At 38.2% G+C, this 20,701-nt stretch overlaps 1 protein-coding gene and 1 pseudogene across 1 annotated transcript in view; one reads left to right on the top strand and one right to left on the bottom strand.

The window, feature by feature from the left end:
* casq1a (calsequestrin 1a) overlaps window positions 1–3,496 on the bottom strand; it is a 7,189-nt gene extending 3,693 nt beyond the window's left edge. The window contains exon 1 of the mRNA XM_041992642.1: window positions 3,095–3,496. Coding sequence (XP_041848576.1) covers window positions 3,095–3,328 — 234 coding nt within the window. The 5' untranslated portion in view covers window positions 3,329–3,496. The remainder of the gene's footprint in view (window positions 1–3,094) is intronic.
* Window positions 3,497–16,490: 12,994 nt separating this feature from the next.
* On the top strand, window positions 16,491–20,430 carry LOC121645053 (annotated as a pseudogene).
* Window positions 20,431–20,701: the final 271 nt, after the last annotated feature.

The raw sequence follows: 20,701 nt of genomic DNA, 5'->3' as shown, positions 1-20,701 counted from the left end.
TATATTTTATGGAATTTATCTAATGCAGTTTCATTATTATGTGCACTTTTTGACATAATTGTTACACTGAAGTTTCATTACCATAAAAGCCTGCTTTTCAGAGAGCTGCTTATGCACTTTCTAAATCTGTATGAAACTTGAACCTCATGACAGACAGTTGTTTCCACCAATAGCAGCGAGACACTTGCAGCCAAACTGCATGAGGAAGTGGCCTGAGGGCCGTCTCAGAGCATTTGAAGGGTAAAAAGTACACACACATACACACTCACTTAGACACGCTCGTGCGCTGTTGTCAGGGATCTTGAGCAGCTGCTTTTACTGGAATAAATAGTCAAACTAACCAGATTGTCATGCAGTTTGTTGTGCACATGATTCTTTGCATCGCTTTTAACTGGATTTGAATTGCAGGTAGATGAGGCACAGAAAAACATCATTTTTACATTGACTGTTATTTTCATGTTGCACTATATTTTGTGTTTTAAACTGACCTAATGGGGAAAAAGCTTAATATCTAATTATTTGCACAAGTATTGTAATACATGCTATACATGCTACAAGTCAATGTTTTAATTAAGAATTATCTGATTGGGAAGCTTCCTATCTGATCTGCTCAGATAAATCATATGAAACTACAATATTTAAGCTTTTTCAAGGTATAATTTTTACTTACTTTGAATTGAAAGATATCTGTTGAGCCTCTCTGTTTTTTTTTTTTTTTTTTTTTTTTTTATTTTAAAAGATATATCTTTATTTACAGTAGATTTAGCATATCGCTATATTCTTATTATTCAAGTTGAAAACATGCTAAGTTTATTTTGGACGTAAGTGCTAATGATGTTTATCTGTAACAACGTTGATAGAGACACTTCTTCACAGTAACTGAACCTCTCCAGCTACATGTAAACTTAAACCTGAGTATCTAAGTTGAGATTTCATGGCTTCATATCTGCACGTTTCGCTGCCAGGCAACACGTTATTAGCTTAGCAGCTGTACAGGTTTCATTTTTGTAGACTTTCATGTTGTTTGTTGAGATTTATGAACAACGTATAGCAAAAAGGGATTTCTTGCTGTAAAAATAACAATCGATATGAAGAAATGATGATCTCTTCAACTCAAATTTTCACCTTTTCTACATCCAAAGTGAAAAAGGAAGACAAACAAGAAAAAAATGCACACTGAAAAAATGTAAATAACTGCATTTAGTAGAGAGTGTATGTGCTCATATCAAAATACATGTATTGAGCAACCATTTGGTTCAAAGCACAAAGTCAGTAGACACAAAGGGAAGCCACTTAAAAACCCGAAGAGTTTCAAATGACCAAAAGGGAAAGTACTTACTTATAACTTCCTCATATCATACGTCAATTGCCATTAACTAACCCTCACAGTGTGCCTTGACCTCTGAAATGTTGCACCTTTTGCTGTTGCCTGTTACTAATAATAAAATCTCATCAAATATAAATCATAATGCATTCATAAGAAGAAACACAAGCCTTTAGGGAGCTGGACCCGCCACAAAAGCAGCTTAGGATAAATATAGGACCCCAGAGCCACACCAGCCCAGAGACTATTTTGGCCTGTCGGCAGTGATGCTCAGAGCTCAGGGATCCGCTGACAAGTACAGTACTGCAAGTGTCAATCACAGCGCAGAGCTGAGCCGGCATTCCTGGAGCCAGTGCATCAAATGCTGGCCGGCAGCCCCAAGACCGAGCCCCAGTGCCCCTTCCAGAAACACCAGAGGCTGTTGAGATGATGTGATGTGCTCAGGACAGTAAAGCTTATCAGACCCCTGCTGCTAGCTGCTCATAATATTTTCCTCTCAATTGTGGTTTCATCATTCATAAGATATTTAGCAAACAATTAAATTACATTTATTTGATCAGCATATATACACAGGAATAACGAGATTATAGCTGTCATTAATGAGTCAGAGTAAGAATTTAAACGCTGTTGATTGAACCTCATGTCATCATCAGTAACTAGATGGCTAAATATGTTCTTAAGTTACATATAGGTTGCATTCATAAGCGGTTAACACCACCTGCCTCTCATGTTGCTACATCATGGAGTCATGCATGTGTACAAAGCTGCAGCGTTTACACAATAAACAATGTTCAATAATCACGCTAAATGTCATTGCATGCCGTTAGATGCATGAGCTATAAATCATCATCATAAAATAATTTTTTCATCTGTTATAATCAGATCAGATATTATTTAAATATTTCTTTAAACTTTAAACTGTATCATACTTGTCATAAAAAACGTTTAAGAGCCAGTTAGGTCTATATTGTGTTTGCAATAGTTACGTTGAAATCTCTTTCTGTTTTCTGATTTAAAAGGCTGCTGTTTATATGTTCAAATATTTTTGAACTGAAAAGTAAGCTGAACTATTCTTGGGAAATGTGTAATTTAATATACAGTAAATTCATGTGTAAATTGAGAGTCAGCCTTGGTAAGCTGTTGTTTGACGCTTTGAGAGCGGACACCGTAACTTTACACTGAAGGGTGATGTAATGTCTCTCAGCGAGGAATGTGATGAAACTGTTGAGTATTCAGGCTGACAGGAGGCTTAACGTGTGATTGACATGCTGATAGAAGTGTGATAAAGTACACAAACTTGCTCAGAAATACACACAGATACACATGCATTTGGGCTCAGCCGTATACACAAGTGGAGGACGCTTGTGGCTTGTTGTCAGTGGGTTTTGAATCTAGCCAAGACGTTCTTTACCAAGTTGAAAAAAAACTGCTGCCCTCTCATTTGTATTAATGTATGTGTTTGCATTAACATTCCCAAAACAACAGCAGTGGCATTCTTTACTTTAGATGTGTTGATTTTGAGCTTGAAGACCCAAATTGAACAAAACTAAAATCAAACTCTTTTGGAGTCTCCAAACAAAATCTTAAAAGCAGCTTCAAGTCTGTTTAAGTGTCTATGTACTGAATCAAGTACTACTTACAGTGCCATGTAAAAGCTTGGACACATTCCCCCTTTGCATTTAATGGGAAAGTGTGTCCTAACGTTTGAGTAGTACTGTATATTACAATCCTCCTTGTTCTACCAACATCATATTCCCCATTTCAACCCACCTCAAGGGCCAACTCCTCGGTCTCAAATTGTCTCTGGGCGACGCGGCTGGATCCTGGATGGTCATGGTAGTACACCACCATAACATCATACTTTTTCATCACAGACTTATAGTTCTTGGCGTTGAGGTCATGGACACGGTCCTTGCCATCATATTCAAGGAAGTCCAAGGTCTCCTTGCCCAGTGAACCCCCAAAGGACAACAAGACTGCCACAAGCACCCAGGTCCACTTCATGGCTCCTCTCCGAAACAATTTAGATTTATTTACAGTTTCGTGCAGTTAACTGAGTGGGGTTAAAAAGATAGCGTGGTGAAAGTATGCAGAACCCCTTCCAATCCGCGTCACCCAGAAGAGAGCAAGACCAACTCCTGGATCCACCTTATTAAAAAACCCCACATGGCAAAGTGTCAGTGGGCCACAGGGTGCAAGAGGGGCTGGGCTAAGTTTGACTTAGGTGTGAGTGTGTGTGCCTGCGTGGTGTAATCGAGCATGGAGAAGATGAGGCAGGGCCAAGACGGTTGCTGCGGTGACAGCTTTGTGTGTAGATGTGTTTGAGTGTGCTTGAGTGTATGTTGCAGACCTGTAAAAGTGGGGTGGAGTGAGACGACAAGGGCCAGCCAACTCTCTAGTCCCTCTCTGACCAGGCACAAAACATGGAGAAACAGTGATGGAGAAAACGGGTGAAGGTGTATGAGCTCTGTGCATATGTAAGCATGTGAGCCTGTCTACTTTTTTCCCAAATGAAGGAAAAGAATTATATAGTGGATTTAGAGGTGGGAGTGAATATGAGGCACTCTTTTCCCATATTAAGTGAGGATGGCAGCTTGGATCCCAGCTAAAAATAATGGATGTGGGACAGAGAAGTACATATCAGGAGGGGTTGCTGCTGGTGTCTAATTTGCTTCTGCTGGCATCGTTGTAGAGCTAGAATGTAGAGCTGGGTCACTCCAGGACATGAGGAGAGAGGAGAGAAGGAGCACCTGCTGAGGCTTCATGCATAGGTGTCACTTAGCCCTGACTCAAGAAGAAAGTGAAACATAGTTTTACAGGAGAGGGCAAGGGGCTTTTAAAAAACTTTATTTATTTGTTTTTTACATCTTTTAGATGTATAACACATGCACCTGTGCTAAACTGGTCACATGTGATATTGTTTTACAAAATGAAAGGAAAGATGGGAGCTAAAAATAAATAACATGCTATGACACCGTAATGTATATGTAACACACCCCTCTTTTTTGTAACAAGACATGTGAGCCTACAGTGGTCAAGCTACAGGATCTTGTCTATTTGACAGGATTAAAAGATGCACTGTAAGCATGTGTGTGTTGTGATGCAGTGGGTTAAATATGTCTAACATGTGTGGTGACAGTAACTACAAAAAATCAAGCTGGATTGTGTTCCCAGTGTAATTGTAAACATGTAATGAAATGAGATGAAGCTCGAAATTAAATAGGGGAGTGCTTCAACTGTGTCTCATTTACACCTCATGCGGTGACAGCTTGCATAACTATTTTCAGTTCTTATTTCATTTTATTGATTGGCCTACAAAAGATCAAAAATATGTAGATGAAATTAATAAACTGAGCCTTAACTATTTTGTAGAGTGACAACACATGGCGTGATATTTAATGAGCTCAAGCCTTTTTAAAGGTTTAACAGTAAATAACTACCATATGGCTTTCCTGATGTTTTTTACAGGCTCAAGTTGTAAAATATTACACATATATACATACATATACATTATGAAGCTCGCCAAAAGTGCAAATAAGTTATTTTCCTTTTATCCTAAACTGCTGATTTATCCATAAATGCAAAAACTAATTAAACTACAAATGGTGTTGGATTAATAATAGTTGTCAATTAATGTATAATTTAACCCTCTGTGGGATGATGTTGCCATTTGGTAACAAACCCATTGAATTCCTTCCACACACACACGCGCGCACACACACACACACACACACACACACACACACACACACACACACACACACACACACACACGCACACACACACACACACACACACACACACACACACACACACACACACACACACAGTGCTTCCCCTTTTAAGATATAGTGCATTGAAAGAGAGGTGGGGCCATAAGAGAACCAATAGCAGTGATTAAATTGGTCACATGACTTTCAGGATGGAATTTTGACACACTTTTCTGCAGACCTCTTCACAGGGGGGAGCCTTGCCATTTGACTTCTCAAAACTCATCAAAATAAGTATTATGACATTGAGAAGCAAAAAGTGCATACTCAACAATAAGTAAGTTCACTATTCTGTGGTTTATTGCACTGTATTTAATCATTTAATAAAATGAAACTGTTAAAATGTGGACGCTGCCATATGCCTACACTGTACCATTATCATTACCATTGAATTGCTAGCCGGGCATGTTGATGGTATGCACTGATCTTCTAGAGTCTACTACGATAATGCACTTTGTGAAAGCTTTCTGCATTGTTTGTGATTATATTTGCTCTTTACTGAACGAAGCTGAGGTGTAAGAAGTGGCACCACAGGATTGTGCTCCACATGATGGTTTTTACCCTTGTCAACACTTGACTTTTGTTTCCCAGGGACTGCAGCATACCACAGAGAGAGGTCCACAGCCTGCTTCAGTTCAAAAGTGAGGTTGCAAGTGGCCTTTACAATCGAGAGGAAGAAGAAGAGGGGAAGATCCTCCCAACATGTTAAAGTAGACCTAGCTGAGAAGAGGAGCAGAGGTCCCACTACACCAGTTCCACTAGCAGCTGTGCGGGACAGCCCTGAGCACTGGCCTGCCGTCACGGCAAAAAGATGCTGGTGCAAATACCCAGGATGTACAGATATTTTCTGAGTGCAGTGCACAAAATGTGAAACCTACCCATGCCTCACAGCTGAGAAGAACTGCTTCGTTAATTTCCACAAGCAGTAAGGCCAAGATGGACTCAGATCAAATGAAAAATTCCAATGAGATGATGAAAAAATCTTTTAAAATAGTTTTAACTTTTAAATGAGTTGCAATGTTAACTGTTGATGCTACTAGGGATTATAACCTGAGTTGTTAAATAAAGATTTTTGCTATTATAAAAAAAAATTATTATAAAAATTCTTCCCAACACCAGTTAAACCTTCAATCAAAAACAAGACACAGAGAGTTTTACTCAATATATATAATTTTACTTTGCAAAGGAGCATGTGCATCATACAAGTATGATACACACACTGAATTGTTTTACACATCATAAGGCATTGTATAGGGAGGTTCTCAAAGGCCTTCCCTCAAACATTTCAGCATTACACAGGACTCAGGCTTCAGCATTTTCCACTAAAGATAAGACATAAAGAATTAGAGGTGTGGGTAGTTTAGTGGCTGGTCTCCTTGCACGATCGCACTGTAGTTCTTCTTTTATCTCTTCTATGGCCTTGACCTCCTGTACTTTAAAACTCAAACTTTTCAGACTTTCAGTATAGGCCAGACCAGAAAAATGGCTGGTTGTTATGGTTTGGTATTGACAACGCCAAAAAGAAAAAACTAAAGATTTAATTGTTCTGGACTTGTTTTGCAAATGTTTCAGGAATTTGAGTATATCCCTTTACCATTAGCATATCAGTTCATTCATAAACTTCCAATGTCCATGTTCTAACTGACACAAATAAATAATAAGACAACATGGTGGCTTTAAAGACTTTGAACATTTTGTAACTCATGTGCATACCTTGGTAAGTATGTTAACATCTTTCATTTACCCTAAAAAAATGGAAATACAATGACATTTGGTTGTTTGTCCTCTTGCAGAGATAAACACTAGCACACCTTTGAGCCACTAATAATAATAATTTGATGTACTTTATGGACAACAGATAGAAATTAGGCAATGTATATATGGAATTAGTCCATGTTAGGAGGTGCCAAAGTGCAAAAATATGCCCAATTTCAGTAGTGCTGCTTTAAATCCTCCAGACACCCCCCCCCCCCTTTTTTTTTTACCTGTCATGCTCATCATCTGCTACAGCCTTGCTTCTCCATCAATTTCCACTGATCAACATCTTCAATAATATAAACGCTTTGCTGCATGCGTGTTTAATGGTGCAGCAGTGAAAAAAGTCCCCTCTTAAACTGTTTCCTGCCTCATCATGTTTCCAGTTGTTTATGTTATTTAAACTGGTGTTGGTGGTATAAGTTCACATAACAAAATGAAATGGTTTTGGTGTAAACCATCCGGCACTGGATTGCAGAAATGATGAGCCTGGACTGGTAACTGAATGGCTAATTGTGGCTAACAAGAAGGCTACTGTTTATTCAACCTGGATCTTAATTCTTAAGATGAGTCAGTGAAAAGCTGCATAAATTACTGCAAATGTAGTAGACATAACAGGAGTTGTAACAGATTAATTTTGTTATTTTATTCTGTATAACATGATTCTTATAGAGAAGTGTATTTGTTTTCCTTTTGTTTGGAAGGAAGTTAGTCTCGTCATTTTCACATAGTAGCCAGTAGGGGGAGCACCGCTCGCTTCTCGTTTATTAAACATTGATTTGAGAGCTGAACGGTTGTTTTTGGTTCTTGGCTCAAGCTGTTTTCCCCCTACTCAGGGGTATAACATAAAAGAAGCTTGAAGTTTGGTGATAATGTAAATCTGCAAAACAAGTCAAACAGCCTCTTTTCTGCTATATGATCCTGTATTTTATCAAAGCTGACAACAAGCAAGAAAAACAAATTTCATGCTCTGAAAACAAAATGAACGGCTGTAAATGTACCTGTGGCGTCTTTAAGGTGTAGAATATAGGGAAGCTTGCTGGATAATTTCCTTTTGATTGTAGAGTTTGTTTATTGAACACAGCAGCACGGTACATACACTGCAGTGTTATATTGGTAGTTTTCCATTTATCACTTTCTCTTCAAAACTATACAACTTTAATATTATAATGTTATTATAGCCATGTAACACTCTTTTCATCACTGATGAGGCGCTGTTTATATTTGATCATTTGAAGGAAGAAGCGAGGGTAAAGATTAAGTTTTGCTCCGATGTAGAGCTAAGGGATTTGGTTCGGAGCCTCGCTATTTTACAGGAACTGTATGGCTGTGTTTAGTCATACGTAACATTATAGCAAGCTTTCTTTTCTCGGGACCAATTGGAGGGAGAAACTCTGCAGGAATTTTCTTTAGCCCTGATGGCCTTAATGGCGCAGATAAAGTGCTCGGCCCCGGATGGGATGCCCAATGCGGATGTTTTGCTTCGGGACCAGTTTGCTGAGCATATAATGGATAATTTGTCTCGGCAGGAACTTAAACAGTTTGTCCGCCGTCAGCCCACTGCCACCCTATTGGAGCTTCGTGGTGAGGCAATTAGGTGGAAGAGGGAAGGTTTTCCAGGAAGCGCTAGGGAGCTTAGTTTCTCCTTACCATTGGGGCACGGCCTCCAATTTGGAGTCCAGGGCTGCTCTCAGCTGAGCCGCAGCTCAGTTGGGGAATCCACAGGTTCACAGGGAGGCGCCATGACTGAGTTAATTGCTCTGTGTCCAACCGTTGATGTTTCATCTGGGGGTGTGACTGTCCCTTGCTTGATAGACACTGGGTCGATGGTTTCCACCATTACTGAAGGCTTCTTTTTGGAGCAGTTTGCTCCTTAGGGCCATGAGTGCCTCACCTCTTGTCATTGGTCTTCAGCTGCGAGCAAGCTAACGGCTTAGCCATCCCTTATTGGCTACTTGGAGCTTGATGTCGAACTATATGGCAAGGTGATGCCTCCTTGTGGGATCCTGGTAGTTAAGGATCGCCATGGTCCTGCACCTGTTGCCCGAGGGGTCCTGGGAATGAACGTAATTCGCCGGTGTTATCACAAACTTTTTGGCACATTTGGGTTATCCCTTTTTAACTCACTGTGTGTTTCGCAGACACCTGGCCCAGTCGTTGCAGCTTTGTAGAGCTGCCAACAGTCCCCCAGTCAGGTTCTGGGGGACCTCGCTGGGACGGTGAGAGTCCGGGGCAAGCTAGGTGTGCGTATACCAGGTGGGGTGATGAAGCTGGTTGCCAGTACCTGCCCCGAGCAGCTCTCTGGCCGGAACGTCTTGTTTGAACCCCCTGAAGCTGGCTTCCCAGCTGGTTTCCCAGCTGGTTTGTTGGCCTCCCTGTGTTTGGTGCAGGTCATCCAGGGTACAGTGTATGTTCTGGTGGTGAATGTTGGGACAACTTTGCATTCGTGCATTCACTACCGCCTCCTTAACAGCAAGACCAGTGTGGCCAGAGGCACCCTGGTAAACTCCAGTTCTACCCTAAACCTCCAGGCCTTTAGGAAGGATCTTTACAAGGTGTAATGATAGAAGAGCGGAGATATGGACTTCAGAAGCAAAAGATTTATTATAAGCAGTAATTATTAAAAACAATTATAACAAAATCAAAATAAAATGGATTTAACCTATGTCGGCTCTGGGTGATCTGTAAGAGGAAGTGAATAGTTAGATCAATGAACTCCTATAGATCCACCATTGGAAACAGCTTAATCTGGACCCCCTAAAAAGAAGACAAACACACATAAAACAAAACATTACCTTTGGTGCTCCCCTACAACATGCACACACACACATAGCTGAGTGAGACACACAAAACAAACAAACCAAAAAGAACCAGAAGAAAAAGGGGGAGATTAGCCTCTTCATCCAATAAGTGGATTGCTAAATCCCCTACACGAAAACCCAGAGGCATGTACTGACTATACGCTTTCCAGGGTCGTGTGCATGCCAACCAAGTGGTATGTATTAAGTTGGTTTGCGCTCAATGGGTGGTCTGAATTTCCTCATTAATTTCCGCTGCTCCCTTTAGAGACGGGAGGTTTGGGCTGTCCACTGCCATTACTGCTTGGAGGATTGCTGCTGCTGTTTTGGCTCTACGGGGCTTTCTTCCGTCTGCTCTGCTGTCTTTTGGCCCGGGTTTTTTTTTTTTTTGCCTTTTTTTTGTGTGTGTTTATACTAATTTGGTATGGGGGTATTTTCCTATCTTTAAACAAGAGCGTAGTTGTTTGCTTTGAGAGCAAGAGTTCTGGTTTTCACGCTCAAATATCGTCTTGCTCTCTCTCAAAACTCTGCTCTTACACTCAGAAAGTCTCTTCTTGCTTTCAAATATATTGTTCTTCCTTTCAAATCTCTGCGCTCAGACTTGTTCTCTTTCCCTCACACTCAGACACATTGTCTGCTCTCCCAAAATTTCTGCTCTTGGATAGTTTTTCCTCTCTTTTGAGTTGCTCTAAGAGCTGTCTGTCAAACCTCCTCCAGCCAATAGAATACAAGATAATTCGAGCAAATCGTCCTCACCTTCTGCATTCCTTACATCTGTTTTAGCAGCCAGATTAAAAGAGGGGTTACAAAAAATAATCAGTCCAACTCAGTCCGGTTTTCTTAGGGGAAGATTAATTCATAATAATATTAGATTAGTGCTGGAAATCATTGATTACAAACATCTAATCAAAGAAGATGGATTCATACTCTTCTTGGATTTCTGCAAAGCTTTTGATTCTACCGAACATACTTTTATTTATGAAACATTTAGGAACCTGGGATTTGGAGATAAATTTCTGAACATCTTTCTTACATGGATATTAACAGTTGTATCTCCCTCTCAGAGGGTACTTGTCCTCGATTTAGAAAAGGAAGAGGGTGAGACAAGGATGTAGCCTTTCTCCTCTCCTATTTATCACTGTAGCTGAACTACTAGCAACTCTCGTTAAAAATTCAGAGGTTAAAGGACTAAACATAAATGGACAACATTTTTTAATAAGTCAGCTAGTGTGAACTCATGAGTATACATGGTTGCCCTCATGCATCATTATGGAATATTCCTCTAAAAGAAGAAGTAAAATATTTAGGAATCCATATCACAAAATGTCCAGATTCCAGAGTTTAAAAACAATATTCATAACACTATTGAAAAGTCAAGAACCATATTAAATAGTTGGCTTCAAAGAGATATATCTCTATTAGGCAGATCACTCTTAATTAAAATGAAATCCATATCCAGGTTAATTTATCTGCCTTTTCATTGGCCATTCCTCCAAAAACAATAAAAAAAAAAATAAACAAACTAAACTTTGACTTCATTTGGAAAAAGAAACATCACTATATTAAGAAAGGTGATTTATTAAAGGATTTTGATGAAGGGGGAATAAGAACAATTGATTTTGAAGTAATGAATGGTATCTTAAAAATTAAATGGATCCAATCTTTCTTAAAAAAGGACCATTAAATATGGTTTGTGTTACCATCTTTGGTCTTTAATAAACTGGTGGACTAGATTTTCTATTGAAATGTGACGTTGAAATATCAAAACTCCCTACAAAACTTTCAACATTTCACCAGTAAGTCCTGCTTTACTGGAAGATGTTGTTCAAGCACAATTTTAGCCCACATAACGCGCCTATATGATCACAAATAGAAGAAAATCTGTATATATATGGATGAATGGAAAAAGAAAAACATCTGGTCGATTGTACATCTGATGAACAACAGTGGAGAATTTTTAAATCTGGAGGAATTTAACAGTAAATACAACTTTAATTTTACCTTTACTTTATACAGAAGAATTATTAATAACATCCCTTTAGCACTTCTCCCAATAATTAAAAGTAATATAAATAACACACCGATACCCACATTACAAGGTTTGAAATTAAATGGCCGAGATATTCTGCATAAAAAATGTAATAACAGATTTCTAAAGCAGTACATGGTCAACATTATGTTTCCAGGCCCAACAAAAAGATCCTTTCCTCTTCAGATTTATAGTAAACAAGATATCAAAACAATCAGAACAAAATACCTTAAATTTCCAATTCCTCCTAAACAGAAAGAAATTCTCTTCAAAACTATAAACAAAATATACAGGGTGTGCAGAATTATTAGGCAAGTTGTATTTTTGAGGATAAATTTTATTATAGAACAACTACTATGTTTGCAATGAACACAAAAGACTCAAATATCAAAGCTGAATATTTTTGGAAGTTGGAGTGGGGCTTTTTTAGTTTTAGTATCTTGGGAGGATATTTCTGTGTGTGCAGGTGACTATTACTGTGCATAATTGTTAGGCAACTTAACAAAAACCAAATATATACCCATTTCACTTATTTATTTTCACCAGGGAAACCAATATAACTACTCAAAATTTACAAATATACATTTCTGGCATTCAAAAACAAAACAAAAACAAATCAGTAACCAATATAACCAACTTTCTTTGCGAGGACACTCAAAAGCCTGCCATCCATAGATTCTGTCAGTGTCTTGATCTGTTCACGATCAACGTTGGGTGCAGCAGCAACCACAGCCTCCCAGACACTGTTCAGAGAGGTGTACTGTTTTCCCTCCCTGAAGATCTCACATTTGATGAAGGACCACAGGTTCTCTATGGGGTTAAGATCAGGTGAACAAGGAGGCCATGTCATTATTTTTTCTTCTTTTAGACCTTTTCTGGCCAGCCACGCAGTGGAGTACTTGGATGCGTGTGATGGAGCATTGTCCTGCATGAAAATCATGTTTTTCTTGAACGATGCTGACTTCTTCCTGTACCACTGCTTGAAGAAGGTGTCTTCCAGAAACTGGCAGTAGGACTGGGAGTTGAGCTTGACTCCATCCTCAACCCGAAAAGGTCCCACAAGTCCATCTTTGATGATACCAGCCCATACCAGTATCCCACCTCCACCTTGCTGGCGTCTGAGTCGGAGTGGAGCTCTCTGCCCTGTACTGATCCAGCCATGGGCCCATCCATCTGGCCCATCAAGACTCACTCTCATTTCACCAGTCCATAAAACCTTAGAAAAATCAGTCTTATGATATTTCTTGGCCCAGTCTTGACATTTTATCTTGTGTGTCTTGTTAAGTGGTGGTTGTTTTTCAGCCTCCCTTACCTTGGCCATGTCCCTGAGTATTGCACACCCTGTGCTTCTTGGCACTCCAGTGATGTTGCAGCTCTGAAATATGGCAAAACTGGTGGCCAATGGCATCTTGGCAGCTTCACGCTTGATTTTCCTCAGTTCATGGACAGTTATTTTGCGCCTTGTTTTTTCAACACGCTTCTTGCGACCCTGTTGACTATTTTGAATGAAATGCTTGATTGTTCGATGATCACGCCTCAAAAGCTTGGCAATTTTAAGAGTGCTGCATCCCTCTGCAAGACATCTCACTATTTTTGACTTTTCAGAGTCCGTCAAATCTCTCTTCTGACCCATTTTGCCACAGGAATGGAAGTTGCCTAATAATTATGTACACCTGATATAGGGTGTTGATGTCATTAGACCACACCCCTACTCATTACAGAGATGCACATCACCTGATATTCTTAATTGGTAGTAGGCTTTCAAGCTTGTACCAGCTGGAGTAGAACAACATGCATGAAGAGGATGATGTGATCAAAATACTCATTTGCCTAATAATTCTGCACACACTGTATCCTTCCAATGAATTCATCAGATGCAAATTTAAATTCGAAGTAGATAGCTGTTATTTTTGAAAGGGCAACTAAAAAAACAGAACATTTGTTTTATAGCTGTGAAACAATCAATAAACTATGGCATTTGATGCAGGAATGGCTCCAATACAAATCCATACATATAGATTTTAACTCATTTAATTTTATAAAATGTGGGATAGTTATCGAAGAAAAATCAATTGAATTCTTAATTAATATTATAATCTTTATCAAATTTTACATACATAAATGCAGGTTTGCAAAATGTCCTCCAATATTGAATTGCTTTAAAAAATGAGCTTTCCTTGTTTCACAAAAGCTTAAAATTAATTAAAAGTGCTCAAGCAATGAAACTTTATACTCTTATTGAGAAATATGTCTTAAACTTTTAATTTTCTTTTTATTTTCTTTCATCTTTTTTTTATGTTGCTTTGGTCTATACACAACTCTGTTAAGCATTTTATAACAAAATATCTTAATTGATATGTACTCCCCTCTTATTCCTTTTTACCCGATAGTTCAATTATCTAAAAGGAAAGATTGGTTCATATATTTGACTTCCAGTGTTAGAACAAGTTTTACAATTATACTGATTATTGCAAGATAAATATAGATAGGAAAGAGAGAAAGAAAGGGATCTAAAGAAGGGAAAATTGAAGCGGTGTGATTTATACCTGATAACTTTTCTTTTATTTAGACTGTGAAATGTGATATTGTTGTTTATAATGTATATTTTAAATATGCGGTTTTGTATTTTGTTATATATGTTGTCATATCATTTGTTATTAAATAAAAAAGGGGGAAAAAAAAAAAGTCCTCACCTTCTTCCAGGTGCATCATCACCACACCAAGAGACCCAATCCTGAGGCCACCAAACTGGGTCCCCTCAACGTCTCGGCTGCGCCTAGAAATTCTGTCCATAAAAGTTGTAAACAGAATCGGAGACAAAGGGCAGCCTTGGTGGAGTCCAACACTCACTGGAAACAATTGTTTTATTTTGATTTTGATTTTCTCAAATGAGGAAATTATTTTTGGCTGTTATTTTTCTGTAGAAAATGTTTTCAATTAAAATTACTCTGGAAAAAGCATATAGAGCCATAAGAAATAAATGCAACAGATTTTAAAATGTATTTAATAAATTACTCATTTTGTTTTATAGACAAGAACTAATAGGCTCTGTTAGTTCCAGGTTCAATGTGTGCAATAAGGTCATTTTAAAAAGGTTTTTAATAAACATTGAACCAGTCTGGACTTAAACTTGTTACAGTTTTTTGTTTTTGGTCTGCTGTGTATTTGAGTTTGACACCCCTGCTCTACCTGAAAGACCATTTAAAAGTCTTTTTTTTTTTTTTTTGGTTTTGTTTAGATTTTGTTTGATTAAAAAATCGTGCCAGAGAATCGTGATCTCAATTCCAAGCAAAAAATCGTGATTCAAAATTTTTTCAGAATCCTGCAGCCCTAATAATATATATTAATAAATAAAAAAAAAATGTGTGGACACACCCGCGAGAATTCTTATACAGACCACCTCTAGATGATGCTTTGTGCATTTTTAGCCAGCTCCCCCTGTCCCCTCCAAATCAGCTGAAGCACACAGGGTTATTTAAGGTTAAGGTGAAAGAACCATCTTTTTTCTACTGCATTTGAATAGTTTTTATTTTAAAAAAAATCCAAATCTGCACTGTTTTTATCTTAAACTTGAATTTTTAGACTTAGGTTTTAATACTGTTTTTATCTCATGTTTTTTCTTATTTCTTTCTCTTTTGTTTTCAGTTTTAAATTGTGCTGCTATTTTCTGATGTTTCAATGTTTCTGTAAAGCACTTTGAAAACACCCTGTCATTGAATTGTGCCTTACAAATAAACTTATCTTAGCTTAAACCTGCTCTGACTCGATTGCTCTGAATATAGCATCACAACTTGAAAAACATGCAAATGTGTATTTAAAAGACTATGTCTATTAATGACAAGAAGATTGTGTAATCAGTCGCCATAATCATAAAAAGTTTAAAAAAATAAGGAACCCACTGCTTCATGGAAACTATTGATTTAACTATGAACTATAAAACTTATCAATCTCTACAAGGCATAAATAAATAAATACAACAACAACAATAATAATAAGACAGCTCCATCCATGGATGGATGGGATGCATGGGAAAAAACAGACAAACAAAAAAAGAAATGTGTACACCAAAGTTAATACAAAGACTCATAATAAAATCCCCTTAAATTTTTTTTCTCATGAGCCTCAGTCAGGGACAGAGGGTAAGCACGGAGGGGCGGGGTTAATTTGCACCGGCGGGCGGGGCTAAAGCGCTTACACTTTCGTAACATGTTTCGGAAGCACTTGGAGTGTTATGGATGACTAGAGTCAAAACTGTTGATCTTCAGAAATTGATTTCAAACTGCAATTCGTCCTGCATTACAGTAGACGGGGATTAAGGTCTGGCGTTTTAAATGTATGACCTAAGCTAGTTGTCACAGTCATTGTTGAAGCTAAAACTAGCTTAAAAAAGAAGCTAAAACTGGGTGCTGTTTGTTCCCCCCAAGGGTTTACCAAAGGGGAAACTGTTGCTGGTGTTTGTGGGATTTGTAGTTTAGCTGCCGCTAAATGGCGTCCCCGCTTGTGTAGTCTGCAGCAAACTATTCAGTTAGACAAACCAGTAAGTTAAGTTACAATGCTGGCTGCAGTGGGATGTAATCTGCTTTAAATAGCCAATGTTTCTGGTTTTGGTAATGTCTGTGATCCTGAAATGCTTTCTTGGTTGGCTGCTTCTTCGAGTTTGTTATACCAGAATATTGTCAAAAATAAACTAATAACAGTTAGTAATAACTATCATGTTGTCAATATTTTAGGTTTTTGATAGATCTATGTCCTCCGAGGGTTAAAGTAATTAACTAGTTTTTTTAATGTCAGTATTTCTTTTTCTGTGTTGACAGATGGCTTCAGCTGTGGCCAACAGAGCACTAGAGCCATTGTCGGATCAGCTGTTCAGATGCTGCAGGTAATAATCCACTCTGTTACGTAACATTATTAAACATTAACATTATCTTGAAAAAATACAAAGAAATCTTTGTTTCTTTACCCTGTCCTCTTTTTCTAATGCTCCCGAGGTTATAAGAGTTTAATAATCAAAGATGTTTTTCTTAAATTAGTTGACTGTTGCAACAGCAGAAATAGTTGTTCAGCTAAGGTACTAGTTAGTCCTGGTAGTATTTGAGTATTTGCCCTTAAAGGTTGCTCCATCTGTTTTCTTATTCTGCCTGCTTATTAGATTTTTGAATCACCTCAATATTTTGATCTGAATGAAATTGCCTTTGTGATTGATGCCTTGTAGCACAGCCCCTTCACTGGGTCTTATGACCTCCAGAAGCTAAAGGGGATTTTGGCTCAGGATCCAAACCCGAGTTCCGCTCTGAGTCCGCCAAACCCTTTCTACAGGAGGCAGACGGGCCAGCAGAGCTGCTACGGAGACCAGGCGTATGTCCTGCTGGAGTCCCTCTCTGAATGTGGAGGTTAATTATTATTTTTATCATGTGTACTTAGTAGACTGCCCCATAGTCATGTAGAACTTTTACTTTGCCTCAGTGTTTATTTTTTAAAATCTTTTTGAAAACAACATGAAATCATCAAATGCATTAAATGTGACTTTGCAGAACCCTTCAGGTTTAGGCTTGATCTTGGTTGGAATGATGAGGATGTTTTAAAGTTAGAGTTGGGATACCTGAAGTATATGTGAAATTTGGAAATTATCAGTTATAATACTTATTTTACATTTGTTTTACCAGGTCTAAATGGTGATAGATCTGAAGCAGCGCACACTGAACTTCTTTGGACCAGGGATCAGAGTAATGAACACCCTGTCATGATCCTTACAGGGAAGAGAGGATGGTAGAGCAGTCCAACTGGGATGTGGATTTTTTTCTTTCTTTTTGACAAGTAAATGGGAAGTAATTGACACTAGCTTAACCATTAAAAATTAACTACTTTTAAACTTGATGGATTATGTCCTGGAATGGGTTTGCATCACTTGGCAAGATGCTGACAGATGGTTCTTTTGGCTACATCAGGGTCAAGACCTCAGCTCCCAATTGAGGGACCATGGAGACATGCAAGTTTGAAGAGCTTCCTAAAGAATGTAGATGCAGGCAAGGAGGAAACAGGTAAATCTCTGCTATTTATTCATGGTTTGATGTTATAGCGAAAAAAACAAAACTGATAGCAAAGCAAATGTGTTTGTTGCAGGCTGTGAGACTGACTGTCAGATTGATGGAGTAACCAAGCTGGCTCCTATAGTAGCTTTTTATGCAGGGCAGCCTGATATGCTGGAAAAGGTCGAACAGGCCATCCGTGTCACCCAGAACAACGATGAATGTGTAGCAGTAACTATGGCAGCAGCAAGGTCAGTAAATCTACCAGGTACACTCCTTTACTTAAGTTTAGTATTTCCACTTTCTATGTTGCTAAGAAGAAACTGTGAGGTTAAAACAAATATTTGTCTTTCAAAGTATAACAGGAAATTATACTTGGTGTAGCGTCTCTACCAATAAGGCGCTACTGGTTGCTAATTGGATTGGCGTTGTTACTACGGGCACTCAGTCGCCTTAATGATGACTCCGCCTTGATTAGTTGTAACAATCATGTCCACGTTTATTCTGGTTTACAGTTCATTATTTTATCTATTAAGCAATCCTGTATACTTAACAACATGAACTCTCGTTGAGTACCGACCCTCGTAGAAAACTGTTTGCTTCTCTCCATTAGCGACACCTGAGTCATAGGAACACCAATCATTATAATTACTTCAGGTTACTCTATATTTTAGACAATGTTTACGATAATTTTAAACTTTTTTTCAAAGATGTCTTATTTGGACTCACAAATGTTGAAAAAGATTTGGATGATTATTTCTTTCTATGTAACCTTATATTGTTGTTGGCCAAATTTTATATTCACAAATGTAAAGTTACCAAAACAAAACCCTCATGTGTTTGTTTCCTAAAAGAAGTGGAGCTATATATCCGCACCCTGACCTCCTCTGATAATAGGAAAGCCCTGAAAACAGTATCCCTATGTTCAAAATTTAATATATTTTTATAAGTTGTATCTGCTTGTCATTGTTTATTACTTTCATGTAAAAACCCTGGCATTTCTTGTTCTTGCTTTTGTTGTCTTTTTTTTTGTTCCCTGTTCTTTTTGTTAATTGTTTGTTAATTTTCCAATTAATCTGTATGTTCTAAGACCTCAATAAAACAATGAAAAAAAAAACAAAAAACTTCAGGTTACTCTACGCCACAGACAGTAAGCAAGACTCACTACCACCCCCTACAGATCAGGAGGAAACTTTCAGTAAAACTGCTCCTACACTTGGTTATCAGTAATATTTGTCAGTGCAACTTAATTAGCAGAGACTCATTTTAAAGTAGTTACTGAAATAGTGAACATTGTATTTAAAATGTAAAGTTGCCTTTACATCTTTTTCTTTTCAGTTTTACATCACTAATCATTGCTATATATCGCTAACATAACATTAGCTGCATCACAGAGTTGCAGCATAAAAAGGCAAGTAGTAAAAGAAACAAAACACAGGTGGGGGCCCAAACCTAAATTAATTATATGAGATGTCGCATTGACTTATTTTTCCAGGTTTCTGGAACATTTTATCCTGAATGGTCCAGATCCAAAAGCTTTGGATGTGATTCTGAATCAGCTCAGTGACCCAAACAGAAAGCAGCCTCAGGATCTGGACAAAGCAGTCATTGGTATGTGTGATCTGCTGCATTGTTGCCTCCCTTCAGTCAGAGTCATGGGACTTAGTCATGTGACTGGCATCATGATCTGATGCTACTTTATTTGTCCTCTTCTAATTTACCCTATTTCTGTCTGACTTCAGGACACATTCATCAGGTGAAGGAGAATTTATCCAAGACTCCGCAGGAGCTCATCCCCACTGTTTTTCCAAACACCTGAGGTATCTTTACTCACTGTCCTTGAACTTTATTTTTTAAGGGGTGGTACATCTAGATTGGCAATAGAGTACTGCCTCTGTCTTTAATAGCTGTTGGTAACAGTGTTAAACAAGTTAGTTCACACAGTGATGATGTTGTTTCAGGTTTGCCAGGTGCATTCCAGGCAGCGTTGCATGGAGTCCTGACAGCCAAGCAGTACGAGACGGCCATCAGAGACACTATGAGCTGTGGAGGGTGCACCTGCAGTAGAGGATCTTTCATTGGAGCTTGTCTTGGGGCTCAGGTCTGAATATCAGTTGCTTTATTTTTAATAACATGTCTGTTTTTCTTTTAATTAATTGTTTTTTTTTCTGTTTTAAATCTAGATTGGGCTTGAGGGAATCCCACAATCCTGGATGAGCAGAACCCTCCGATACAACTCGGTGCTGGAGCACGCCAAGAAGATTACCAAAGACCACTACTAGTTTTCGGGCTGTGTAGAGTGTGAGGTGTCCGAGAACATCATGAAAACCTGTTGAGCTTTTTCAGAGCAGTGAATGAAGGTTTTTGTCTAAACTTTGTCAGGAACCGGATGTTAATGTCTCTGTTAAAGTTTGACATGTTGGTTCATATTTGGTGTTTTTTCTTTTTCTTTTTTTCATCAAAGTGATTTAAAAGAAAAAATAAAATCAATGAAGAAGTACCTGTCCATTACTTAGCTTGACTTGCAATATATGGACCAGACATGGTAAAATACATCACAATGAAGATAAAACTATTATTTCTAGCTATATTCACTTTTCTTTCTGTTTGTATGTTTTTCTAAATTTGTATTCTGTTGTAAATGTGCTGTATCAATCAAATTTATTTCTTTTTAACTTAAAGTGAAATGAGAAAAATACCATTCAATAAAGTTTTAATTTATAATGAACTGCTGGTTTGTACTTAAAATAGCCACAATATTCTAAGAGTGTAAGAGTCCATTGTTGGACATTATGAGCATGTTGTCCAACTGGAAGGTAAAAGCCTTAGAAATGTCAATTGCCTCTTCTTTTTTAGCAAATAAAGATAAAAATAATTCTGAAAGCCCAAATTATGTGCTTTTCTTAGAATTCCAGCATTTTTGGGGACCAAAGGTTATACACATGGTTATATACCCCGTCCCCCCGGTGAAGTTGTCTCTCTTCCACTGGTGCCGGACC

This window comes from Melanotaenia boesemani, chromosome 8 (genome assembly GCF_017639745.1).
Source record: "Melanotaenia boesemani isolate fMelBoe1 chromosome 8, fMelBoe1.pri, whole genome shotgun sequence".
In the NCBI taxonomy this organism is placed as follows: Eukaryota; Metazoa; Chordata; class Actinopteri; order Atheriniformes; family Melanotaeniidae; genus Melanotaenia; species Melanotaenia boesemani.
This window is presented reverse-complemented; position numbering and strand designations above follow the sequence as displayed.